This window comes from Salmo trutta, chromosome 28, assembly GCF_901001165.1.
Source record: "Salmo trutta chromosome 28, fSalTru1.1, whole genome shotgun sequence".
In the NCBI taxonomy this organism is placed as follows: Eukaryota; Metazoa; Chordata; class Actinopteri; order Salmoniformes; family Salmonidae; genus Salmo; species Salmo trutta.
In genome coordinates this window covers 21,361,533-21,389,228 of record NC_042984.1, presented here as the reverse complement: position 1 = coordinate 21,389,228, position 27,696 = coordinate 21,361,533, and the positions used below count along the sequence as shown (strand labels likewise).

The 27,696-nt window shown below is 42.7% G+C and overlaps 1 protein-coding gene across 2 annotated transcripts in view; it reads left to right on the top strand.

Moving 5' to 3' along the window:
• LOC115165790 (FERM domain-containing protein 4B) overlaps window positions 1–23,088 on the top strand; it is a 28,893-nt gene extending 5,805 nt beyond the window's left edge. Inside the window, exons 1-22 of one of the 2 annotated variants that reach the window (XM_029719155.1) lie at window positions 6,154–6,199; window positions 8,868–8,933; window positions 9,081–9,175; window positions 11,373–11,468; window positions 11,661–11,745; window positions 12,037–12,093; window positions 12,187–12,209; window positions 13,682–13,765; window positions 13,968–14,033; window positions 14,483–14,540; window positions 14,686–14,772; window positions 16,505–16,581; window positions 16,680–16,818; window positions 17,003–17,144; window positions 17,330–17,463; window positions 17,737–17,853; window positions 18,557–18,785; window positions 18,896–18,952; window positions 19,055–19,325; window positions 19,522–20,291; window positions 20,537–20,675; window positions 22,773–23,088. In XM_029719155.1, coding sequence (XP_029575015.1) covers window positions 8,868–8,933; window positions 9,081–9,175; window positions 11,373–11,468; window positions 11,661–11,745; window positions 12,037–12,093; window positions 12,187–12,209; window positions 13,682–13,765; window positions 13,968–14,033; window positions 14,483–14,540; window positions 14,686–14,772; window positions 16,505–16,581; window positions 16,680–16,818; window positions 17,003–17,144; window positions 17,330–17,463; window positions 17,737–17,853; window positions 18,557–18,785; window positions 18,896–18,952; window positions 19,055–19,325; window positions 19,522–20,291; window positions 20,537–20,675; window positions 22,773–22,812 — 2,832 coding nt within the window. In that variant the 5' untranslated portion in view covers window positions 6,154–6,199 and the 3' untranslated portion in view covers window positions 22,813–23,088. Of the gene's footprint in view, window positions 1–6,153; window positions 6,200–8,867; window positions 8,934–9,080; window positions 9,176–11,372; window positions 11,469–11,660; window positions 11,746–12,036; window positions 12,094–12,186; window positions 12,210–13,681; window positions 13,766–13,967; window positions 14,034–14,482; window positions 14,541–14,685; window positions 14,773–16,504; window positions 16,582–16,679; window positions 16,819–17,002; window positions 17,145–17,329; window positions 17,464–17,736; window positions 17,854–18,556; window positions 18,786–18,895; window positions 18,953–19,054; window positions 19,326–19,521; window positions 20,292–20,536; window positions 20,676–22,772 lie in introns of those variants that run through there. The other variant, XM_029719154.1, reaches the window with a different exon arrangement.
• Window positions 23,089–27,696: the final 4,608 nt, after the last annotated feature.

The following is a 27,696-nucleotide window of genomic DNA, read 5'->3' as shown; positions in this document are numbered from 1 at the left end:
GCAGTCTATCACAGTGCTATCCGTTATGTCACCAAAGCCCCATATACTACCCACCACTGCGACCTGTATGCTCTTGTTGGCTGGCCCTCGCTTCATATTCGTCGCCAAACCCACTTGCTCCAGGTCATCTATAAGTCTTTGCTAAGTAAAGTGCTGCCTTAACTCAGCTCACTGGTCACCATAGTAGCACCCTCCCATAGCACATGCTCCCGCAGGTCTATTTCACTGGTCACCCCCAAAGCTGATTTCTCCTTTGGCCTCTTTTCCTTCCAGTTCTCTGCTGCCAATGACTGGAACGAACTGCAAAAATCACTGAAGCTGGAGACTCATATCTCCCTCACTAACTTTAAGCATCAGCTGTCAGAGCAGCTCACAGACCACTGCATCTGTACATAGCCCATCTGTAAATAGCCCATCCAACTACCTCATCCCCATATTGTTATTTATTTTTTGCTCCTTTGCACCCCAGTATCTCTACTTGCACATTCATCTTCTGCATTTACATTTTACATTTTAGTCATTTAGCAGACGCTCTTATCTAGAGCGACTTACAGTAGTGAATGCATACATTTCATACAATTTCATACATATCATACATTTTTCTGTTCTGTGCTGGCCCCCCGTGGGAATCGAACCCACAACCCTGGTGTTGCAAACACCATGCTCTACCAACTGAGCTGCACATCTATCACTCCAGTGTTTAATTGCTAAATTGTAATTACTTCGCCACTACGCCCTTTTTTTGCCTTACCTCCCTTATCTTACCTCATTTGCACACACTGTATATATATTTTATTTCCCTATTGTGTTCTTGACTGTACATTTGTTTATTCCAAGTGTAACTCTGTGTTGTTGTTTGTGTCACACTGCTTTGCTTTATCTTGGCCAGGTCTCAGTTGTAAATGAGAACTTGTTCTCAACTGGCCTACCTGGTTAAATAAAGGTGAAATAAAACAAATGATTAAAAATAGGAGTAGTACACAGCGTTGTGCGAGATCTTCAGTTTCTTGGCAATTTCTCGCATGGAATAGCCTTCATTTCACAGAACAAGAATAGACTGACGAGTTTCAGAAGAAAGTGCTTTGTTTCTAGCCATTTTGAGCCTGTAATCGAACCCACAAGTGCTGATGCTCCAGATACTCAACTAGACTAAAGAAGGGCAGTTTTATTGCTTCTTTAATCAGCACAAAATGTTCAGCTGTGCTAACATAATTGCAAAAGGGTTTTCTAATGATCAATTAGCCTTTTAAAATTACTAACTTGGATTAGCTAACACAATGTGCCGTTGGAACACAGGAGTGATGGTTGCTGATAATGGGCCTCTGAACGCCTATGTAGATATTCCATAAAAAAAATATTCCGTTTCCAGCTAGCTGAAGCCCATGATCATTATATTTAACAATGACAAAATTTGGCCAAAGGAGAAATCAGATATGGTAGAATTACAAACACCACTCCTATCAGCTCACTGCCTCAGGATCCCAGAAGGCGCTAAGCCTGGGGGAACAAGTGTCCCACCCTCCCCTCAAATACTGCTGCTCTGTGTAGCCTTACCTAGAGGTTAGCTATGGTGCTGGAGGTCATGACCAGTCATCAGCAGAAGTCAAAGATGCAAGTTACAAGTTGCTTAGGGTAATTGCCTTCGCAAGCAACCAACAAGTGGTCTTGTGTCACAACACTGGAGAGGTTTTGTGGTGCCCTAGCTGAAAAGAGTGTTGTGACTGAATGGAAAACTACTTGATTACATTGAGGTCACCCTGGCTTGATAGAATTGGAGCTGGGTATCCTGTTTAGTAGGCTGTTTACAGACACCTGAAATCACAGGAAGACATAGTTTTAGCTGCTTAAGAGTGTTTGGTTTTCTTTTGGAGCGGGAACCCTGATGTTAACTAGTTCAGTTCCTAATGAGTTTTTACTGAACTAAAGTTGTCAAATCCACCCTTGACACATCAAGGCTAATTACCACAAAAACATAGACTAAGTCTTATACATTGCTTTGCAGTATGACTCCAGGAAATGTCAACCTGATCATAGAAATGTGTATAAAGGAATCAAGAGATCATTTAGCCCTGCATCACAGTACATGTCTAAACCATGTGCAGAGGACATGTATGTAAGTTTAAAGAGCAGAAATGGGCTGGCGTGCGAGACCAGGTTTCATCAATAATGCATGAAGCCAGGAAACCGAGATAAGATGGGGTGCAGCCAGGCCAGGATGACAAAATCAACCGTTTCATGTGATTTACTGCTGTCACACCTGGTATGTACTTTTTAAACAGGTCTAAATAAAATGTACAAGCAACCGGAAAAACATGAATGTATTGTTTTTGACCGGAAGATGCACCTCTTCCGGTCAAAAACAATCCATACCTTTTTTGGGGGGTTGCTTGACCATTTTTATTTAGACCTTTCTTGGAAGTACATGCCGGGCGTGACGGCAGTAAATGATGATAGTTGCAGGCAGGGCAGGCATATTTGGTGTGTAAATAACTTATTTTAACATTATAACGCTTGCAGAGCTGTCTAATGGCAAGATGAATGGAAGCTTCCTGGGCAGAGAGGAGATCTCGTCACATTCATTGTCACTTTTGCCCAGATTCTGGTTCATGCAACAATATGCCTGAATACTTAGCCTGTCATTAAATCTCATTATCATTGTCACATAGTCTATAATCATTACAAACTGCCATGTGAAAGTGCCATTGTTGATAACGTTATGTGAAGTAAGACATTTATGATGACATATATGCAAGTCAAGCATTATAAGAGGGTAATGTTTAAATCCACTTAACACAGTTGGTATTAGTGCAGAGGGCCAGCGCCAATCCGTAACAGGCCATCCATGACAAACTCTCCATATCACCCAGGCCCCTAGGCCCTATTCCTTATAGTCCCATGCCCATTGCCTGTGGCCCACTTCTCAGATAGCAGTCAGGCTCCAGAGACACACAGAAAGCCTTTACATTTCTTTCATATTGTCCCGCTACATCTCTGCCATGTGGGATTAATTGCATGTCTCGGCCCTGAAGGCAAGTGGTGTTTTATTGAAAGCTGTTGAATGGAATGTGTTTGGTTGACTAAGCAGTGTCAGTGGTCTTGGATAAACACAACACTGGAGAACTGGAATCAGTATTCCAGTCAATCAATATCATTATCATCTCATGCATTAGTATAAATGGACTTTATATACACTGCTCAAAAAAAATAAAGGGAACACTTAAACAACACAATGTAACTCCAAGTCAATCACACTTCTATGAAATCAAACTGTCCACTTAGGAAGCAACACTGATTGACAATAAATTTCACATGCTGTTGTGCAAATGGAATAGACACAGGTGGAAATTATAGGCAATTAGCAAGACACCCCCAATAAAGGAGTGGTTCTGCAGGTGGGGACCACAGACCACTTCTCAGTTCCTATGCTTCCTGGCTGATGTTTTGGTCACTTTTGAATGCTGGCGGTGCTTTCACTCTAGTGGTAGCATGAGACGGAGTCTACAACACACACAAGAGGCTCAGGTAGTGCAGCTCATCCAGGATGGCACATCAATGCGAGCTGTGGCAAGAAGGTTTGCTGTGTCTGTCTGCGTAGTGTCCAGAGCATGGAGGCGTTACCAGGAGACAGGCCAGTACATCAGGAGAGGTGGAGGAGGCCGTAGGAGGGCAACAACCCAGCAGCAGGACCACTACCTCTACCTTTGTGCAAGGAGGAGCAGGAGGAGCACTGCCAGAGCCCTGCGAAATGACCTCCAGCAGGCCACAAATGTGCATGTGTCTGCTCAAATGGTCAGAAACAGACTCCATGAGGGTGGTATGAGGGCCCGACGTCCACAGGTGGGGGTTGTGCTTACAGCCCAACACCGTGCAGGACGTTTGGCATTTGCCAGGAACACCAAGATTGGCAAATTCGCCACTGGCGCCCTGTGCTCTTCACAGATGAAGCATGTTCACACTGAGCACATGTGACAGACATGACAGAGTCTGGAGACGCCGTGGAGAACGTTCAGCTGCCTGCAACATCCTCCAGCATGACCGGTTTGGCGGTGGGTCAGTCATGGTGTGGGGTGGCATTTCTTTGGGGGGCCGCACAGCCCTCCATGAGCTCGCCAGAGGTAGCCTGACTGCCGAGATGAGATCCTCAGACCCCTTGTGAGACCATATGCTGGTGCGGTTGGCCCTGGGTTCCTCCTAATGCAAGACAATGCTAGACCTCATGTGGCTGGAGTGTGTCAGCAGTTCCTGCAAGAGGAAGGCATTGATGCTATGGACTGGCCCGCCCGTTCCCCAGACCTGAATCCAATTGAGCACATCTGAGACATCATGTCTCGCTCCATCCACCAACGCCACGTTGCACCACAGACTGTCCAGGAGTTGGCGGATGCTTTAGTCCAGGTCTGGGAGGAGATCCCTCAGGAGACCATCCGCCACCTCATCAGGAGCATGCCCAGGCGTTGTAGGGAGGTCATACAGGCACGTGGAGGCCACACACACACTACTGAGCCTCATTTTGACTTGCTTTAAGGACATTACATCAAAGTTGGATCAGCCTGTAGTGTGGTTTTCCACTTTAATTTTGAGTGTGACTCCAAATCCAGACCTCCATGGGTTGATAAATTGGATTTCCATTGATTATTTTTGTGTGATTTTGTTGTCAGCACATTCAACTATGTAAAGAAAAAAGTATTTCATAAGATTATTTCTTTCATTCAGATCTAGGATGTGTTGTTTAAGTGTTCCCTTTATTTTTTTGAGCAGTATAGTTATACGTGCAAATATTATTGCTACAGTATGTACAGGCTGAATCTCAATGGGGCTTGATATGAGGATGGGTTGGCTATAAACATCCTTAAAGAAAAGTGAAATAGAATTTAGAAGTGACATAGTAGTTAGCGTTTAGCTCCTAGATCTGTGCATCTGGAAAAGCTTGTGGAAAGCTCTGTCCAGAGTGATAAAAATAGATCATGTTGAGAGGATTTGACATTTCCCATTGTCCAAATGTTAAATGTGGGCAAACCAATCACAAAACCCTCATTCAATTACATTGGCTGATACTCTAAGTACACATTGGAAATGAATCCTCACATGTTCATGCACATGAGGGCCTTAAGTAAGAAACATTTTCTTGACATTTTCTGCCCCACATAGAATACTCACTGTAGTGACAAATCACCATGACCCATCTAATGCTGAAAATGTAATAGCAACAACTGTCCTGCTCCTGGCAGCTGGTTCTGCAATCTGAACACAGTAAACCATGATGGCATTGTCATCACAAATACACTAGACATCCTGCTGCTATAATACTGGCATAACAATGTCAGTGCACTGTGCCAAGTGCTGTAGGTCTCTGTTCACTGTGAGTGACATGCAGTCATGCAAAATTAATTGGATCCATTGAATGTGCATATTTAACATTAGATTATATATTTTTTAATCGATCACATTGTCAGTGTTACAGGGCCTTTAAATCAGACCCCTTAATTGAATGATTGTTAATTAGCATAATTAACAGAGGGTGATTTGTTAATTATGACTTTCCTATCCGAACTGCTTCAACTCCTAGCCTTTCATCCAAAGCCAAATAGAGACATTCAATCTCCATCTCTACCATCTCAATTTAAATTTGTTGGTTGTTGGTTTAGCTTTTTAGGCTCTTTGAGATTATTTTATGTAATGAAAAGCGCTCTACAAAATGTATTATTATTATCAGACTTGTCTGAGACAGAGGCCATATTACTGTCTGGTATTCAACACCTCGGTTTCCTCATGCCCTATGTTTCCTAGAGCATAAATGATTTGGCTACAATAGGAGTCACCTGCACCACGTCTCCAGGCTGACCCATGTTCCCTCAGGCTTAGCAGAAGCAGTGCTCTGAAAGAAAAGTCTGTAGTCTAGGATCTGACCCAGACGTGCCTTAGCTCAATGGGTTAGCAGCACATATCAATGATGTTGTTACACAAACCAACCCAGCCAGACTTGGGTTTGGTATCAGGCGTTGCAGGGCAGGGACGGCCAAGCCAAAGCCCGGGTGGGTGTTAGCTAGTGTGCAGTATGGACAAGCTGTTGGTCAGAGGTGCTCGCTTTGTGCTGGATGTCAGTGTGTGGATCTTGAGGAAGAAGGGCTACATGCTAGGGATGATGAGCTCTGGACAGGGATGTGTTCAGACGTGTGTCCTCCCAGGGGAGCTCTACCAGGTACAGCAGCACTCTATAGATCAGTAGGACTTCATCTGGTCAACCCCTTTCTGTCATTTACAATATAGGGATGTTAGAGGACAGGGCTGGTGGAAGTGTGTGTCTTTGCCTGCTTTAGTGTTACCTGTAACTACTATATGTGATATTGAGAATGTTTTGTGAGCCATTGTAGGTTGTATATTCTATATTTTATGCCATAATTTGGTAGGTGGACAAAGATTAGAGTCAGGTGTGGTGTTGATTGTTTTGGGAGTATGTGTATGTATTTTATGTTTTTAAATGCTACAAAAGGCTGTTGGGGAAGAGTGGGGTAAGGTGAGCCAAAGGGGTAAGTTGAGCCACCCTTATTTCTAGGAAACCATACAAAAAATGTATAATTTGACCAAATATTTAGGAAGATGTCATCATTTCATGGAGTCTGTGAAGGAAGAAATCACGTGAAAAAAGTGGTAAGAAAGTTAGGTCCAAAAAATAGATTTTCGCCAAGTCAAATGAATGTATTGTGTTAGAGGGTTCATGATGCTTGTATCTAAACCAAAGTAGATCATTTTAATAAGCTTTAAGCTTCAGTATGAAGTTCTAAACCTAGCATGAAAATGCATCCTTGTAGCTGTGTGGGCTAATATAGTCAAAATGTTTGCTTTGGGATAAATTGGTCCAATAGCCATGGGGTAAGTTAAGCCAATGGTTGAGCCCATGGCAAGTTGTGCAAATTAAAGTGTTTACTTCACAGGCATAATGCAAGGCATTATCGATTGGATATGAGGAAACAACAGGGCCTGGCCTATGTAAAAAAAAGTACAGAGTGTTTGATAGTTGTTAAGCCTGTGTTAAAAGATGCTTCAAATGATTAAAAGACAAAAAAAGCGATGATTTAGTGATTTAGTTTAATTGTGTTTTGGAAATAAAGATAGACATGTTTTTTAAAAGGTAGTGCTAATATTTAATTCAGTACTGAAATCTGCTTAAGGATCCGCCCCTGTTTTTCAATTTTCACCTAAAATGACATACCTAGATCTAACTGCCTGTAGCTCAGGACCCGAAGCAAGGATATGATATTCTTGATATAATTTAAAAGGAAACACTTTGACGTTTGTGGAAATGTTAAATTAATGTAGGAGAATATAACACATTAGATCTAGTAAAAGATAATACAAAGAAAAACATGCAGTTTTTTTTACCATCATCTTTGAAATGCAAGAGAAAGGCCATAATGTATTATTTCAGCCCAGGCGCAATTTAGATTTTGGCCACTAGATAGCAGCAGTGTATGTGCAATGTTTTAGACTGATCCAATGAACCATTGAATTTCTGTTCAACATTTTATATCAAGTCTGCCCAAATGTGCCTAATTGGTTTATTAATACATTTTCAAGCTCATAACTGTGCACTCTCCTCAAACAATAGCATGGTATTCTTTCACTGTAATAGCTACTCGAAATTGGACAGTGCAGTTAGATTAACAAGAATTTAAGCTTTCTGCCATTATCAAATATGTCTATGTCCTTGGAAATCTTCTTGTTAATTACAACTTCATGCTAATCACATTAGCCTAGGCTAGCTCAACCGTCCCTCGGGGGACCCACCAATCCTGTAGAGGTTTTAACTTACCCTGACCTGCGGCTCAACTTACCCAATACCCGGTGTAATTTGTGCCAAGAGACCACTTTTTTTTAGATAAGCTATGTTTTCAAAACTGAAATGTACATGAATTCTGATTAGTTTCAGGGATACACAACATACTGAAATATGTGTAGATATCTTTGTTAGAAGGAATACCATGTTTCCCTTGGTGGAGTGATGCTGAATGTAAAAAAATGTCTCAACTTACCCCACTCTCCCCTACAGAATTACTTCAAAACCCTCAGAACAACAAATCCTCCTTGGGTTACCATAGTGCTAAATCCATGAGACAATGGAGTCCTTGTGATTAAAAACAACATAAGTTATTATTTCCTTAACAGGATTGAGCTCTCTGTCCTGTGCATTGCCTTTGTTAAAAAGAAAGCCCTGGGCCTCCTGAGTGGCGCAGTGGTCTAAGGCACTGCGATGAGGCGTCACTACAGACCCGTGTTCAATCCCAGGCAGTGTAGCAGCTAGCTGCGACTGGGAGACCCATGAAGTGAGGGTGTACAATTGGCCCAGCGTTGTCCGGGTTAGGGGAGGGTTTGGCTGGCCGGGATGTCCTTGGCCCATCACACTCTAGTGACTCCTTGTGGCGGGCCAGGTGCATGCATGCTGACTTCAGTCGCCAGCTGTGGCCAATTCCTTTGTAGCTGCACTGTGGCCAATTCCTTTGTAGCCGGCTGGCTTCTGGGTTAAGTGAGCAGTGTGTCAAGAAACAGTGCAGCTAAGCAGGGTCATGTTTTGGAGGACGCATGGCTCTCTCCCGAGTCCGTACGGGAGTTGCAGTGATGGGACAAGACTGTAACTACCAATTGGATATCATTAAATTGGGGAGAAAAGGGGTAAATATAAGGTTTTACAAAAATAAAGAAAGCCTTGGCTGGTGTTTGATTTTGTCAATTTATATTGACAGAGACAAGATTTCTACACAACTGAAATGTCCTACAATTGTCATTAATTGCATTATCTAAGCAGGGTTGGTGTTTATTGACAGTATGAACAAATCCAATACTCAGTATTTACTTCCTGTACACCATTGTAGATGACGGAGGGGAGACTCTGCCAGGTGCATCTCCTTGACGACAGGAAACTTGAGCTGCTGGTTCAGGTACAGTACAATATCTTAAATAATTTTATGAGATTATTGTAACAGTACTTTAGTTTATTATGAATTTCAAATAATTTGGACCAAAAATGATAATGCCCTCAAATAGATAGGCCTAATGCCCTCTTCAAACAATTTCCTATTCCACAGCCCAAGCTGTTGTCCCGTGAACTGCTAGATCTGGTGTCCTCCCATTTTAACCTCAAAGAGAAGGAATACTTCGGCCTAACATTTGTTGATGACAGGTAAGACACTGCTTATTTTGTAAGTATATGGGTGTTAGAGCATACAGTGTGTGTGTGTGTGTGTGTGTGTGCGTGTGCGTGTGCGTGTGCGTGTGCGTGTGTGTGTGTGTCTGTGTGTGTGTGTGTGTGTGTGTGTGTGTGTGTGTGTGTGTGTGTGTGTGTGTGTGTGTGTGTGTGTGTGTGTGTTTGTGCCAGTGTGTGTGAGTGCTTGAGTGTGCTCAGTGGCGGTCGTGGCTGTTTAAGATTAGGGAGGACAATGAAACATTTTATGAGCATGGTCTTATTTCTATTACAGTATATTGGATGACTGTCATTCATATTCCATTCACCCAGCTCAATGTAACATTGATAGGTTTAGGCTACTACATGATACCACATTTTTCCCTATACCCATCATGAGGTTGCTACAAACTAGCCTATGAATGAAAGTGTATAACATAGGTGCACAGGTCGAGAGACAAATTGGAGTAATCAAGGTGACAGACAGTGACACATCAAATACCGCCTTGCACACTCTTGCCTGCATCTAGCTGATCTAGAGTGGAATCATTAGTCCAACTATCACGGCTCAGGAAAAGACCCAGATGCAGACAGTTCGAATAATGGACGTTTATTATATAAACAGAGGGCAGGCAAAGGACAGGTTAAGGGCAGGCAGGAGTCGGTAGTCCAGGGCAGAGTCCAAAAGGTACAGAGTGGCAGGCAGACTCAGGGTAAGGGCAGGCAGAATGATAAAAAAACTGGAAAACTAGAAAACGGGCACAAGGAAACAGGAGTAAGAAAAACACGCTGGTAGGCTTGACAAGACAAGACGAACTGGCAACAGACAAACAGAGAACACAGGTATAAATGCACAGGGGATAATGGGGAAGATGGGCGTCACCTGGAGGGGGGTGGAGACAAGCACAAAGACAGCTGAAACCGATCAGGGTATGACACCAACAGTTGCAAACGAGAGTTTCTAGTGGACAAATTCAGGTAGGTTTATCCCGGTTTCGTTCTGTGTGCTTCCGTTTAAGAAACGTTTTTCAACAGAATCGGTGGAAGGATTACACCCGCACACACAGTTCACTTTCATAGGAGCCACATAGAAACAGCATCAGCACTTTGCTCGTTGTCTAATTCCTTCTCGCATCTAAGCGCTGTCCTCCTTTCACCTTTTCCCTTCGCTTGTGGACTTCAGTGCATAACACAACAGCTGTCTGTGACCAGGCGAAAAAGCCTTTCCGAGCCAAACCTTCATATCATAACCGCTAACAGCTACACACAGCGTACATCGTTGTCACCATATTAGCTAACTCCATAGTCAACATAGCTACTAGAGCTAACGCATTAGTAAACCCATTACAATCACACAGTACAGTGTACAGCAAGCAGTTTAGTAGTTACACCGGCGGGCCCCAGTGGCAATAAATTAATAAAACCGAAAGCTTACCTTGACCTTGAGTTCTATTGTTGTATAGCCTTAGCTAGCCAACAAAAATAAATAGCATTCCTCTCTGTTTGAGCCTGGTGTTTGAGTATGCTAAATTAGCTAGCTGCATTAGCTAGCTAAGTAAGTGAAAGTATAAGTAAAAAAAAATACAATGAAATCTCTCTCTCTCTCTCTCTGGTGCTTCTCCTTAATTTTTAAAGAAATAAATTAGTTAAAAACTGTTCAACTATTGTCTTTCTCTCTCTTTGAGTCAACTACTCACCACATTTTAGCATTGCAGTGCTAGCTAGCTGTAGATTATGCTTTCATTACTAGATTAATTCTCTGAATCTTTGATTGGGTGAAAACATGTCAGTTCATGCTGCAAGAACTCTGATAGGTTGGAGGATGACCTCCGGAAGTCGTCATATTTATTGTGCAAGTCTGTGGAAGGGCGTGAGAACCATGAGCCTCCTAGGTTTTGTATTGAAGTCAATGTACACAGAAAATAGCTGTCCTCCGGCTACTCCATGGTGCTACCCCAGAGAGTGCTGTTGAGGCTGTAACCTTCATTGAAAAACAGTGTGTTTTAATCACACGTTAATATATTGCCGATAATATATTTAGTATATGTTTTATCTATTTACATTTTTTGGGAAATTCACTGAGTAGGATGGTCCTCCCCTTCCTCCCCTGAGGAGCCTCCACTGATAAATGTATGCTTGTATGTGTCTTACCAGTGCTGTTTGTTAACTTAACACTTTTCTTCATTGTCTCTTGCAGTGGCCAGTGTAAATACTTGCAGTTGGACCGGAGAGTTCTAGAACATGACTTCTCTAAGAAGGCTACTGGGCCAATAGCCCTCAACTTCCTGGTCAGGTAGTTATTGCACCAGGTCCATATCTGTACCACATATCTACCAGTAGGGCACTCCTGTTATTGGTTTAAGATTATATGACGGAAGGAGTTTTATTACATTAGGGAATATCTAGTAGTGGGTGATGAGATGTCTTACTGATTATGCATGGAATATGTACTTTAGAATTCAATTCTTTGTACGTATCCCTGCAGGTTTTACATCGAGAGTATAACACTGCTGAAAGACAACACAACAGTGGAATTATTCTTCCTAAATGCAAAAGTTGCCGTCTACAATGTAAGCTACTTATCTTATTCTGCTGTGTGTTGAGATAAATGGTGATTCACCGTCTCATTGTCCCTCTTTATAAACCACCAAACTTCAGTCCGACTGTGGCCGTGAGACACTGTTTTGTTGGAATGAGATGAGACAGTCAGAAAGAGTAGATTGCTGTTTAGTCCAAGAGAATTCTATTTTGCTGAATATGTGTTAGTCATAGGAACAGAGCTCGGATACAGACATCTGCAAAGTGTCTCAGCAGCCCATATGTACATTAACACATTTATGATGATGCTTTATTTCTTACAGGGGGATATAGAGGTGGAAAGTGAGAATGTATTCAAATTAGCAGCAAACACCTTGCAGGTTAGTTTCTTATTTGCTTGGGAATTGTACTGTATATTAATTGGCCACTCTAAAGCATACATCTTCTGACATGTTGTTTTTATATCAATTCAGGAAGCAAAGGGGGATTACTCAAGGTAAGGACATACATTCTAATGAGTATCGAACACAACAGCTATCTAAGCAACAAGACATCACACATTTAGCAAAGACTTTAAATATTGGAACTGGTTTTCCAGACAAAACAGTAAAATCAATGACAGCGAAGGCAGTTATAAGAGGGAAGGCAGAGATGTTGTCTATTGTGAGGCCTGCCACGGTGTGTTGAAATCTCACACAGGCCTTCGAATGAGTATCATACCACTGACAGCTCGGCCAAGGCTACTACATTCTGCAGGGCTGCATTCTAACATCAAAGCTCTACCACCTTTAATAAAGCTTATATTGCAAGAGCAGCACCCTCTTTACTGTCAGGGAGCATTCAGTTGGAACCATACTGTAGACAGAGAATTATGGAACACTGTGGATCTTTGTCTGCATTTACACCTGTCTCATTCCAAATTAACAGAAATTACAGGGGTTAGATGGCCAGAGAACGGAGCTTCAGTTAGTTCATTATGAAGAACCTTCCTCTGCATGTGGCCATGCACCTGGAACATGTCTGCCAATGAGGTTTCTGCACCTGTGGGTCAGGTCATACCGTCTGACTAAATAGGGGTGATATCCTTTAGCAGCTCATTCCAAGTTGTTTGTACTTTAGAAGACCTCATTGCACTGGTTTCTCTACATAATTTCTGTATGGTAATTTGCTAACTGTTATGTACAGAATATTAGTTAAAGGCCTGGTGCAGGCAAAAACGTGATTATCCTGTGTTTTATATACATTTCCACACTATGATGTTTTGGTGGGATGGAGTTTTGGCCTGTCTAGTGAAATCACCAGGTAATACATTAGTTAATAGACCAATAAGAAAGTGAGTTCCAAACCTCTCTGCCAAGAAAGCTAGTTTTCAGTGTTCCCCTCCCCACAGACCACTCCCAGACAGTCCTAGTAAAAGTCTTGCTTGAGAAATGCTCTTTGCTAAGAAGCTATTTTTGTAATGCTCGTCGTTAGAAGGAGAAGTGGACCAAGGCGCAGCGTGGTAAGTGTTCATGATAATTTATTTCAAGACACACTCAAACAAAATAACAAACGGCGAAAAAACAAAAGCGCACAGTTCTGTCAGGCTCAGAATGCTAAACAGAAAATAACCTCCCACAAACAAAGGTGGAAAACAGGCTGCCTAAGTATGATTCCCAATCAGAGACAACAATAGACAGCTGCCTCTGATTGGGAACCACACTCGCCCAAAAACAAAGAAACAGAAAACATAGACTTCCCCACCCGAGTCACACCCTGACCTAACCAAACATAGAGAATAATAAGGTTCTCTATTGTCAGGGCGTGACAATTTTTGTTTATTTTGGATAGAAAAAATTATGAAAACAATCACAGTAAGGTACTTAATTGTTATGCAGATACTATTTGATATTGAGATAAAAACGTCTGCATTGGGCCTACAGTATATTGTATTTCACCATCCACATTCTGTTTTATCATTATTATTAGTGATGAAACCACCAGAATGGATCTGAAGAAGCTCCCAACTCTTCCCAACAAGGTGCTAAAGGAACACCCATCACTTACATACTGGTAAAATAACCTTGAATATGATGTGCATCCTTAGTAACTTTTTAGTTTACAAAACTGCAAAATTAAAATAGTTGCAAAAGCAATGTTATAGCAGACAATGATTTAGGATGAATGATTCATTCCTGAGAGGGAGGAGGGATGCAGCCCATAACTTAGAAGTTGAAGGTGTCATCATCATGCATTTTTACAATGCTTATTATAGTGAGGATCGAGTGATAGAGCACTACAAACAGCTGAAAGGAGTCACCCGCGGACATGCCATAGTGCAGTGAGTATTGGAAAAACAATGATCCCTCATTCCCCTCACACACGCCTGTTTACCACAAGCCATAAGATTGAAAACATCAGGCCCTGGCTATCTCTCAGTCCTCTCTCTTTTTCTCTTTCTATCTCTTACTCCCTTTCTCGCTCTCTGTTTTCTCTCTCAAATACTCACTCGTTACTCTCTTCTCTCTCTTCTCCCTCTCTTTTTCTCTCTCCCTTACTCTCTCTCTCTCTCTCTCTCTCTCACACTCTCTCCTTTCTCGCAGCCAAGGTCTGATAGAAATCAATAACCCAGTTCAGTTACTGTCTGGCCAGCGTGATTCACTGTAGGCACCTTTAACATATCATGCTCTCATTGTCCTGTACCATCTATTATATCCCTGGCAAACCACCTTTTGGAAGTTAAAGAGTGATTCGGGGATGTTACTGTAACAGAAAATTATTTTATTTCAGGTATTTGACTCTAGTGGAATCCTTACCCACGTATGGTGTTCATTATTATGAAGTAAAGGTAATAATACAGTATATTGCATTATGCACAAAACAACAGCTGTGTATTGCACTTATACATCCTAATAAATAAAATTATAAATCAGATTTCTATAAGGGAATGGATGTATGCAGTTCAGTCATGAAACTATGCTTTTGCCTCACAGGACAAGCAAGGTATCCCATGGTGGCTTGGGATCAGCTACAAAGGAATTGGCCAATATGATTTGCAGGACAAATTGAAACCAAGGAAGGTACAGTTATTTGTTTGTTCCCATTTGTGTTCTTCTCTACTTACAGTATGGAGGAGTACAGCATTAGTTTTGCATGAGATATTTTATTGGCAGCGTACAGCGGTTGTTTTGCAGTATAGCCTTTACAGGCATATAGGAGATTCATTTTGCAGATAAGATGTCTGCCTGCTACTGTAGTGTTATACCTGACAGCGCTAGGAGCTTCAGCAGGCTGTTTGAGGAAAGATGAAAATGGCAGGGATAAAGATATCTCCAGCACGTAGCACTATCACGATTCACTAACCTCTCACACACATTCATCACCTATTCATCTGATCGGGGTTAGGCCCTCAATACAGCTGAAGAAGGCCAGACTTGAATATATAGTTTATAACAACTCTGTGATCAATCCCTATAGGTAAACATTACTTTGGAGGCCTGTATTTATAATATTTCTGTCTATCACTTATAACAGAGGTATGCCTGCTCAACTTTTACCAGATCAGTTAATACATGTAGATATATTCATAATTCTGAGAGTCCTACATAAAGTGTCAAGTGTGTAACCCGCTCTTCTGGTTGAGTGGATGTTTTATAGCTTGCTGTTCTCCTGGACAAACACCAAGCGTTGTGGTCTGCCTCTACATGATCACGGTACTAAGTTAATGATCTATGTGCGTATGAGTTTGAACACGGAGAGAGAAGGAGATCTGGTTGGGCAGACATTTAGTATTGAGAGGAGGGAGGATGGTGTGTATGTGATGTCAAAGACAGGAAGGCAGGGTACTGGGCGTTACCCTTCAGAGTGCTGAGTACCTGAGGAGACATGTTGGAAGCAGAGAGAAGGAGTTGTTTGAGCTTGACAAAAAGGATTAGAGACAGCATTACTATAGAAACAGGCTTGTTCACTATCTGGACCTCTACTGGTAAGAGATAAAGCAACAGTTTTACATATTGGATGTTGACAATAACATTTTGTCAAATGAAAAACAACTACATTTATGATGATATCATGCTTTTTTATGATGCGATTTTTGATGGAAGCACAATTTGGGTTATTGTTTTTTTTCTGCCCCTGATATTATGCAACAGGTGCAATAGTGTTAGTAAATGTTCCAGATAGGCTACAGAACTAATAGGAGAGAGAGGTGTGGATTATAAAATCCAACCATAGTTTGGGTCTGTAACAAGGCTGTATCTGCCTGCCTCGTGTGGCGAACCGAGACATGGTGATGAGTCATGCACCTCTGTGGATTCTTCATATCTTACTGTAAACAGTCAGCACCTGGAGGGGTTATTAAGCAATGTGATGAGCCATGGAAGCTGTTACACATTGTTATTTGTCTTTGTGGTATTCCCCTTTGTAGCAAAATGCTATTTACTCTGGACTAGCACCTGCATAATGATATAATGCTATCATAGACCTGACAGCCCTTGCCTGTTTCATGGCAGTTCAAGTTATAGTTGTGATTTAACTTACTTGATTAAAGGTTGCGGTTTGCTAGTTATTACATCATGGGATTGACTATGTGGGCATGTGTTATGACATAGCCAGGTCAGTATAAGGTCATTGTAATATATCTGTTGTGATTCATCATTACAGATGCTTATTATTTAATCATATACCTTATATGGGTACATATAAAGGTGTCATATGCAGGATTCAAGTAAATGTTTCACCAAGTTCAAGGAAAATGTTTCACCAATCATTAATCAGTTGTTTCTCTGTGTCTCTCTGTGTTCACCACCATAGCTGTATCAGTGGAAGCAACTGGAGAACTTGTATTTTCGGGAGAAGAAATTTGCTGTTGAGGTGAATGACCCTCACAGGTGAGGGCAAGTCAAACTATAAATATTTATCACAACTACATTTCCTAGACAACTAAAGAAGCTCTTCTTCCTGAGCCTAATGTATTACCTCTAAACAGGCGGGCAGTGACCAAGCGTACATTCGGCCAAACCGGCTTGGTCATCCACACATGGTACGCCAGCCATTCACTGATCAAAACTATCTGGGTCATGGCCATCAGTCAGCACCAGTTTTACTTGGACAGGAAGCAAAGCAAGGTAAGCAAGCTACCATGTCATATTATCTCTTTTTAGTCCTGACCTAATCAGTGTACCTGTGTTCTGTACCTTCATGCGTCCCTAAATTAATAAATGTATTCATGTAGGATTAAATGCTGATATTTACATGTAGACAGTGTAGGTTTGTAGTATGTATTCACCCCATAAATCCCTAATCCAACAGGGTAAAATAATTGCAGCGAAAAGTTTGGGTGATATTGCCGTCGATCTAACAGAGCATGGAGGAGGAACCAAGATAACCAGACTAGGAGATAACCTAAAGCACAACCTCATTATGGCTAGCACTGGTAGCCTGGCGTCAACAGGTAGGTCAGCATTCTGGTAGCTCAAAGTCTCTATTTAGCTAAGTGTTTCTCTTTTGAAATACCGGTATAAAGGGCTAGGAAAAATATACCCTTATTTGTATGCACTTTGTGTTAGAAACAGTACAACCAAAACTAACACATAGGCCTACGGTACATTTATAGTGTAAACAATGTCACCACTACAGGGTCTGCTGATTCAGCGGTGGACGAAGAGCAGAGAAAGGAGAAGATCTCTGAGCTAAAGAAGAAGGAACAAGAGATCCAAGACGTCTTGACCCAGAAAACAAAGGAGCTGAAGAAAATCTGCTTGCTGGAGGCGGTGAGAGGCCCATTTTTCTCTTAGACAATGACTTACATTGATTTCTGGAGGTGCTAGGCTGATAGACTTCAGCAATTCATTTCAGTCAGGGTCAGTCAGTGAAACACCAGTCAAGCTACTGTACAAATTGCTTTAGTTTGGGCAATTGAGACTATTGGAGTGAAACACTGTGTAACAGTACGAGCCTGTGTGCCACAGAGAGTGTCTGTTTTGTGTTTTCTCACGTTGTTTTCTGTAAAGCTAACTGACCTGGATGTTTTGTTGTGTTTCCAGGAGCTCACGGGCAAACTGCCAAAAGAGTATCCCTTGTTTGCAGGCGAGAGACCTCCTCATGTCAGACGACGCGTTGGAACGACCTTCAAACTGGATGACCTCTTCCCATACAACGAGGTCTGTATTGAAACTGCACTGTTCAGTATATGACATATATTTTTGCTAACTAATCCAGGAATCCAGAACCAAATCTCACGTTCATGTGTAGCACATGGGGATGTGTGAAATGTACTCCTCAGCCTGAAATGCCGCCACTTGTGCTGTCGAATTATTAGCTTTTCGGTGGTGCCGAACTGGTAATACACTTCAGCAGGGCGGTCATGTGTGCTACCAAGGCAGAGGTCCTGTGTTCCAGCCTTTGTGTGAGCCCAATCAGGAAGCGGTACCTGCTAAGCAAGCAGTGTGACGTCCGTTGTACATGTTGGCCTTGTTAAGTCTGTAACAAGACTAATATTTTGCAGAATATGACATAACATGAATTCCATGAATTCCTCAGGGATTTGAACTTGGGGTTTTAGGATAATACTCTAAGCAGAGAAACACTTGTACCGTACACTGAATTTTTTTTTTGTCATGAATGGAATGTGATGAAGTTAGGATCATGTCCTATCCTGTTTCGTACGGATCACGTGTTGATGAGTTGCCAGATGCAATTCCCAATACAGGCACATACTGCAAAATATGATGTTGTTGATATGACTACATTATACTGTAATTTACAATTGGATATTGCATGTAAAGTGCTCAGTGGAAAATGAAATGGATCTGCCATTCTCTGCTGTAATACTGTCTATAATGATGTATGTACTCTGACCTTTAGGACCCTTATCTGAGGAACCTGGAGAGCAGGTTTGCTCTGCAGCAGAAGATCGTAGAAGCAGCTAAGAAGCTGGCCTCAGAGGCAGAGCTCTGTAAGACGGTGAAGAGGAAGAGGAGGAGGAACTGTCAGGACGCCATGAGGAAACTGCAGCAGGTTGAAGACGAGATGAACCAGTACAGAATCAAGAAAGGCAAGAAGCCTACCCAAAGAGCCTCTGTGATTATCGCAGGTACTGGAGATAAAGATCGACAAACACATGCACTCACATTCCACAATATGACTTTATACATTTGTACTGTAATCTGTAGCCTATAATATACTTTCCTTCTTCTTCCCCAGATGAATTTATCCGTGTAGAGACCAGCTCCCTGTCAGATAGTCAGATTCTGGATGACGGTGAGTGGGACACAGAGTTCAGTCATACAGTAGCTACCTGACCTTTGTTGCACAGCTGCTTTACCAATCCCATCTGACCATGAGTTTTGTATTTTGGTCCAGATGACTCTGATGGTGCTCAGAGGCCCCGGTCACGGTCTGTCCAGTGCTCCACTCAGCTCAGCCCCGCGCACTCCTTAGATCACCACAACAACAAGAGTCTCAACAGGTTAGCGTTTGACGGCCAGGATGCTTCACACCACTACCACCCCAGAGAGGTGTCATCCACACACAGCAGCCCCTACAGAACCTTACCCAGACCTCCACGGGACGCACGCAGCATGCCCTCCACCCCCGTTATGACCCGCAATGCCTACAGCAGCAGCCAGCTCAGGTGAGACCCTCCACCCCCCCTCAGACCATGCCTAGCCAAACCCTTACCCTCTCACCCCGACCCTGAACATTTAACCTATACTCTCCTACCTTACCTGCATCCCACTGTTTAACAGTAAACGATTGTAATTTAGTATGCTGTACATCTGGATTTCTTAACCATACTATTTGCTTCTTTTTTTGTGTGACTTTTGTAGGTCGGATGGGAACTCTCAGTCCTTCAGGCACCGCAGTGGGAGTCTGGAGTCACAGCAACGGCTATTAAAGGATACTGACTCAGAGAAGCCAGTGTTTACCCAGTCCCCTACCTGCAGGAACAACAGCACAGAAGCCCTGGAGGACTGCTCCTCCTACACCAGCCAGTCCAGCTTGGACTACGCAGGTAACCCCCACTACTGCACCCTGGACTCTCGGACCCGCAACCATCAGCTGCACAGGAGGGTGGAGGTCTACGGTAATACAGGCAGTATGCCCAATTTGGTCCAGAACCATATCGGCTTTAGTGATACTTACGAGCCCCAGGCACACTACGCGCCAACTGCTTACTATGTGGCAGGCTACCCCTGTCCAGACATGGAGCCCTACTCCAACGGTGCTTACGTCTATGAGAACGAGATGGAGGGCCACTACAATGTCAACCCCTCCTACCAAGTCCACAATTACGGACACGAGCGATACAGGACCTACAGTAGTGATCGGGCGGACAGCCTTGCTCAGAACCCTTACGCTACCATGAGATTGCCCCGGACCAGACATGGGCCCCGTAATGAGCCCTTACAGAAGAACATGCAGAAGGCCATGGTGGCTGAGCACCTGAGAGGCTGGTACCACCGCAGCGGGGGCCACATAGAGGCAGGTAGAGGTCTGGCTGGGTATGACTACGATAATGGCTCTCAGCTCAGCCTTGGATACCAGACCATGCCAGCCCCCTTCAGCCACTCCAGCCGAACCACCTCCTACTCCTCAGGTAGGGGTTGATCCTGCTTCTCATCATACTGCAACAGGTCACCTCAGAAACCATACTCTGTCTGTTCACCCTCAGTAACACGGAGGGACATGTTTTTTTCTTCTGATTAATACAATTCATACATTCCTAACATACTGTATGAAAATATTATTCTGTATTGATTGTTAGGATTAGGGTGTCATTCACTGAGACTCCCCTTTATGTTTCTGTCTCTTTAGTGCAACTAAAAAGTGTTCTCTTTCTAGTTTCCTCATCCACCAGCACAGGAAACTGGCGCAGCCAGCTAACTGTGGGTCTAACAGACAATGATAACATGGCAGAGTCACCACAGCACCATCACCCAGGAGCCCATGGCACCTACAACCGGAGCCCCACCCATATCAGGTGAGTACCTACCACAGCCCCACACCTACATGTAGTCATCTATATATCCCATATGATTATAGAGGAAATAGTAGCACTAATTGTGTGACCTAAACTAAGGGAAATAAAATGGTTCAATCAAGACCAGTCTTATGAGGGTTATTTAGCCAGCAGCATACCACCCTGTAGCCACTGCTGGCTTGGCTCTAAAGCTAAGCAGGGTTGGTCCCTGGATGGGAGATCAGATGCTGCTGGAAGTGGTGTTAGAGGGCCAGTAGGAGGCACTCTTTCCCCTGGTCAAAATAAAACATCTCAATTCCCAAGGGCAGTGATTGGAGACATTGCCCTGTGTAGGGGTGGGATGTTAAACAGGTGTCCTGGCTCTCTGTGGTCACTAAAGATCACATGGCACCTAACATAAGAGTGGGGGTGTCTTGGATAAATTCCCAATCTGGTCCTTATACCATCATGGCCACCTAATCATCCCCAGTTTCCAATTAACTCATTCATTTCCCCTGTAACTATGCCCAAGATTGAAGCTGTAAATGAGTATGTGTTCTCAGTCAACTTACCAGGTGAAAACATGCTCATATTTTTCTCCTCCCTATGCACAATGGCAGGTATTCTTGTGGATGTCATCTCTGTTGACTCTCTGTGTTTGCCTGTAATGACATTGAGCCTCAGGACCATCCTAGCGTTCGTTGTCACCACTTGCCGCTATCCTTCCACCTGCTCTTAATACTCCTGCATCCTCTCCTCTTCTCCACCTTCATCCTGTTCCTCATGATTGGACAGGTCATTTTGGCTGTCAGATAGACTTTAAAATGTTATCCTTATCTATGAACAGTCTTTGATAGTAAGTGACATCAGTGTGTTTGGCCTGTTGGTCTTTTCACTTTCTTCCTATCTTTCTCTCCTTTCACGATCTGTCCATCCTCAATCCTCATGTACATAGATTTCCCCCAGAATGCAATGTGTTGAAGAGGTCTGATACGATGCCGGTAGAGTCAGTAGAGATCTTTGGTGCTGTGGCCAATAGCACTGAGGAAGACCATTAGGCAGCCATTCAAACACAGAAGGGTGAGATGCAAATAGGCTGTGGTAGTGGTAATCCATTTCCATCAGTGCCACTGTTTTCAGTTTCCATCTGCGTCTCATCATTTGTCATATTGATCAATATAGTGTAGCTCATTTAGTGGCGTGAAAATCAAGGTGAAATCAATATGTAGACCATCCATTAAATGTACAGCCAGAGCAGTGGTAACACATTCTGCCAAGGCCAACCCAGATACTTCTAGCTCATGGATGACCATGCCTTACCCGCTCAATCAAAGATTTTTATCTTGGTCTATTAGCAGGCTCACAAATTCAGTATGGCTGCATCCCACTAGGAAAAATGGATTGAATCAACGTTGTTTCCATGTCATTTCAACAAAATAATTAAATGTGATGACGTTGAATCATCATGTAAAACTGATTGGATTTTCAAAATGTCATCAATGTAAGGGAATTTAGCATTTTTTACACCCAACTTTTAACCTAAATCCAATGACATGGTGAAATGTTTTGTTGATTTCACGTTGAATTCACATTAGTTGACAACTCAACCATTTAAATCAAAACTAGACGTTGAACTGACGTCTGTGCCCAGTGAAATGTGAAGCAAATGTTACATTACATCCTGTAGCTAGAAACCCCACTTTCACATTGTCTACCTTCTCATGCACAGTTTACACACCACATCCTCCACATACTGTACCTCATAGCACCAGTAATAGAATTCACCTACTTTCGCTTGCCTCTCATTAGTGTAAATTGTGATCCATATTAAGTGGAAAGTTCTAATTTCATATTTTACATTCCTTATATTATTGCATGGCATGCTTGACAAGACAGTAGGTCATTTGCTTTTGTTAAACATCCTTCTTTCTAATAACATATTTTTTCATGGTGTTTCACTGGTTTGTTCTGTTCCATTTTCATGCCTGTACAGTAGATTATAATCTCAGCTGTTGCAGCATGCAGGGGGTTTCATGCAGTAATATGCTATCCTAAAGTATGGGAGTCTTTTATATTGACCTTGACTCAAATGTATATGTTTTCATCTCTTCATTACAGGAGAATATACATGGATGGAAATTACATGAGCATCCACTGAAGGTAAGAGGACTGGATTGAAATCTGTCACAATGACCCTGACACTGGAAGCGCAGACCTCTGGAAGGATGCCAACTAACCAATCTGTATACATACTATGAAGCTTGAGAATGACTCTCCCATGTGCCTTGGATTGGATGGAGATTGATATTATTCAGGAAGACATGGATGTGGTGATGGCACAAATGCAAAGTTTTGCTGATCTGGAAAAGCAACTTCATCATTGTGAATTTCAAACCCTGGGATATCTTTGACTCAAATATACTGCTCAAAAAAATAAAGGGAACACTAAAATAACACATCCTAGATCTGAATGAATGAAATAATCTTATTAAATACTTTTCTTTACATAGTTGAATGTGCTGACAACAAAATCACAAAAATAATCAATGGAAATCCAATTTATCAACCCATGGTGGTCTGGATTTGGAGTGACACTCAAAATTAAAGTGGAAAACCACACTACAGGCTGATCCAACTTTGATGTAATGTCCTTAAAACAAGTCAAAATGAGGCTCAGTAGTGTGCGTGGCCTCCACGTGCCTGTATGACCTCCCTACAACGCCTGGGCATGCTCCTGATGAGGTGGCGGATGGTCTCCTGAGGGATCTCCTCCCAGACCTGGACTAAAGCATCCGCCAACTCCTGGACAGTCTGTGGTGCAACGTGGCGTTGGTGGATGGAGCGAGACATGATGTCCCAGATGTGCTCAATTGGATTCAGGTCTGGGGAACGGGCGGGCCAGTCCATAGCATCAATGCCTTCCTCTTGCAGGAACTGCTGACACACTCCAGCCACATGAGGTCTAGCATTGTCTTGCATTAGGAGGAACCCAGGGCCAACCGCACCAGCATATGGTCTCACAAGGGGTCTGAGGATCTCATCTCGGTAACTAATGGCAGTCAGGCTACCTCTGGCGAGCACATGGAGGGCTGTGCGGCCCCCCAAAGAAATGCCACCCCACACCATGACTGACCCACCGCCAAACCAGTCATGCTGGAGGATGTTGCAGACAGCAGAACGTTCTCCACGGCGTCTCCAGACTCTGTCACGTCTGTCACGTGCTCAGTGTGAACCTGCTTTCATCTGTGAAGAGCACAGGGCGCCAGTGGCGAATTTGCCAATCTTGGTGTTCTCTGGCAAATGCGAAACGTCCTGCACGGTGTTGGGCTGTAAGCACAACCCCCACCTGTGGACGTCGGGCCCTCATACCACCCTCATGGAGTCTGTTTCTGACCATTTGAGCAGACACATGCACATTTGAGGCCTGCTGGAGGTCATTTTGCAGGGCTCTGGCAGTGCTCCTCCTGCTCCTCCTTGCACAAAGGCGGAGGTAGCGGTCCTGCTGCTGGGTTGTTGCCCTCCTACGGCCTCCTCCACATCTCCTGATGTACTGGCCTGTCTCCTGGTAGCGCCTCCATGCTCTGGACACTACGCTGACAGACACAGCAAACCTTCTTGCCACAGCTCGCATTGATGTGCCATCCTGGATGAGCTGCACTACCTGAGCCACTTGTGTGGGTTGTAGACTCCGTCTCATGCTACCACTAGAGTGAAAGCACCACCAGCATTCAAAAGTGACCAAAACATCAGCCAGGAAGCATAGGAACTGAGAAGTGGTCTATGGTCCCCACCTGCAGAACCACTCCTTTATTGGGGGTGTCTTGCTAATTGCCTATAATTTCCACCTGTTGTCTATTCCATTTGCACAACAGCATGTGAAATTTATTGTTAATCAGTGTTGCTTCCAAAGTGGACAGTTTGATTTCACAGAAGTGTGATTGACTTGGAGTTACATTGTGTTGTTTAAGTGTTCCCTTTATTTTTTTGAGCAGTGTATATTGAACATATTGTATTATGACATTATACATATTGTAAATCAACTTTAATATCTTTGTAAAACATTTAGGTATACATTTTGGAGTTATTATTCACAAAATGTGATAACAAAATAATAAACTAACCCTTCTTTAGTCCCAGATTGTCAATCCAAAGACTGACACTCTCTCCTCTCCCAAGTATGAATCTGAATGTACATGTTTATAGATTATTATTATTTGTGAATGTGTTATTGTGGTGTAAATTGTTAGCATGTGGAGAACATAAACTTTTGATAAGTAGTTTTTTTTGTATGATGTAAAAAGATATGTATTTGAACTGGATAACTCTCAAATAATATTCCTTTATTTGTTTCTCTACATATTTCTACATTGTCCATGTGTTGTTTGTCTTCTCCTACTCTGAGTGAATATCTCCCATTTGGATTTGGGACATTAATAAAAACCAGTGTGAGACTTTATTTGTAGTGTGACTTCTTTAGCCCTGTGTGTGATAAACAAGACTTTCTCAATTACATGCTACAGGGGGTCATACTGATAACAGGACATTCCCATTGAGTATAGCAACCCCCTACATATCAGATATTCTCATTTATATCAGCTGTTCATTGTTGTGCATCACTTTAGGGAGATATTATTACATTTTTCAGGGAACTCTGGGGGATTGGGCGGAGCCCTCTACGCAGTGGACCCTAGGATTCCTTCCCAGGCCTGTAAAAAAACAATCCACCTGTTACTGTCTATCTCCCCCTCTTCCTGTCTCCCAATCAACTGCCATGCTGAAAGATCATGAAGCCTGTTGAGCTGACTCAAGCTGCTGAAAAAGGAATATGTTAGTATGTCTCCCCTGACCCTCTTGCACCATAAATATTTAATATTTAACGCTTTAGCAATACAGATTGAAATAAAGCCCTAAATTTCAATGAGCTATAATGTGGATCTTCCGTGATACTTTGGCAATACGGATTGAATCCAGCTCTTAGTCTTTTACTGTGTAAAACACTGTGGATCAGTGGTTCAGGGACTGGAATAATAACTGTATTCACATAACAAATAGTGTACATACAAAATGTTTCAGATGTCAATCTTTCCTTCATTAACATACATTTGTATGATCTTACAGTTGCGTCAAAAAATACTGGTACCCTTGCACTTTTCTTAAAAAATAAATAAATAAATGATTCACCTTTATTTAACCAGGTAGGCTAGTTGAGAACAAGTTCTCATTTGCAACTGCGACCTGGCCAAGATAAAGCATAGCAATTCAACACATACAACAACACAGAGGTACACATGGAATAAACAAAACATACAGTCAATAATACAGTAGAACAAAAGAAAACAAAAACTCTATATACAGTGAGTGCAAAGGAGGTAAGTTAAGGCAATAAATAGGCCATGGTGGCGAAGTAATTACAATATACAGTGGGGGGAAAAAGTATTTGATCCCCTGCTGATTTTGTACGTTTGCCCACTGACAAAGAAAGGATCAGTCTATAATTTTAATGGTAGGTTTATTTGAACAGTGAGAGACAGAGTAACAAAAAAAATCTGGAAAAACGCATGTCAAAAATGTTATAAATTGTATTTGACCCCCTCTAAATCAGAAAGATTTCTGGCTCCCAGGTGTCTTTTATACAGGTAACGAGCTGAGATTAGGAGCACACTCTTAAAGGGAGTGCTCCTAACTGCAGCTTGTTACCTGTAAAAAAGACACCTGTCCACAGAAGCAATCAATCAATCAGATTCCAAACTCTCCACCATGGTCAAGACCAAAGAGCTCTCCAAGGATGTCAGGGACAAGATTGTAGACCTACACAAGGCTGGAATGGGCTACAAGACCATCGCCAAGCAGCTTGGTGAGGAGGTGACATTTGGTGCGATTATTCGCAAATGGAAGAAACACAAAAGAACTGTCAATATCCCTCGGCCTGGGGCTCCATGCAAGATCTCACCTCGTGGAGTTGCAATGAGCATGAGAACGGTGAGGAATCAGCCCAGAACTACACGGGAGGATCTTGTCAATGATCTCAAGGCAGCTGGGACCATAGTCACCAAGAAAACAATTGGTAACACACTACGCAGCGCCCGCAAGGTCCCCCTGCTCAGAATACATATACATGCATGTCTGAAGTTTGCCAATGAACATCTGAATGACTCAAGAGGACAACTGGTGAAAGTGTTGTGGTCAGATGAGACCAAAATGGAGCTCTTTGACATCAACTCAACTTGCCGTATTTGGAGGAGGAATGCTGCCTATGACCCCAAGAACACCATCTCCACCGTCAAACATGGAGGTGGAAACATTATGCTTTGGGGGTGTTTTTCTGCTAAGGGGACAGGACAACTTCACCGCATCAAAGGGATGATGGACAGGGCCATGTACCATCAAATCTTGGGTGAGAACCTCCTTCCCTCAGCCAGGGCATTGAAAATGGGTCGTGGATGGGTATTCCAGTACGACAGTGACCCAAAACACACGGCCAAGGCAACAAAGGAGTGGCTCAAGAAGAAGCACATTAAGGTCCTGGAGTGGCCTAGCCAGTCTCCAGACCTTAATCCCATAGAAAATCTGTGGAGGGAGCTAAAAGTTTGAGTTGCCAAACGTCAGCCTCGAAACCTTAATGACTTGGAGAAGATCTGCAAAGAGGAGTGGGACAAAATCCCTCCTGAGATGTGTGCAAACCTGTGAGATCTGAAAGCAACAGTTGGTGGAGGGCATCAGGGCATCCCTGAAACACAAATATTTACACGTTAAGTTTGCTGAAAATAAACAGTTGACAGTGAGAGGACGTTTCTTTTTTTGCTGAGTTTATATATAAAACACAGGAAATCATGTTTTTGACTGCACTGGGCCTTTCATTCTGGGATCTGAATAGCGTCTTACAATCTATTTAATCGTTTTATATGAACTACCAATGGTGATCCCTGGAATTGGATAGGCATTTTAATATGACAAAAAAAATCTCCAAACATCTGGGAAATACAGGAAAATACAATCAGAACCCCTATTTTCATATACACAACAAAAATACACCAAACATTCA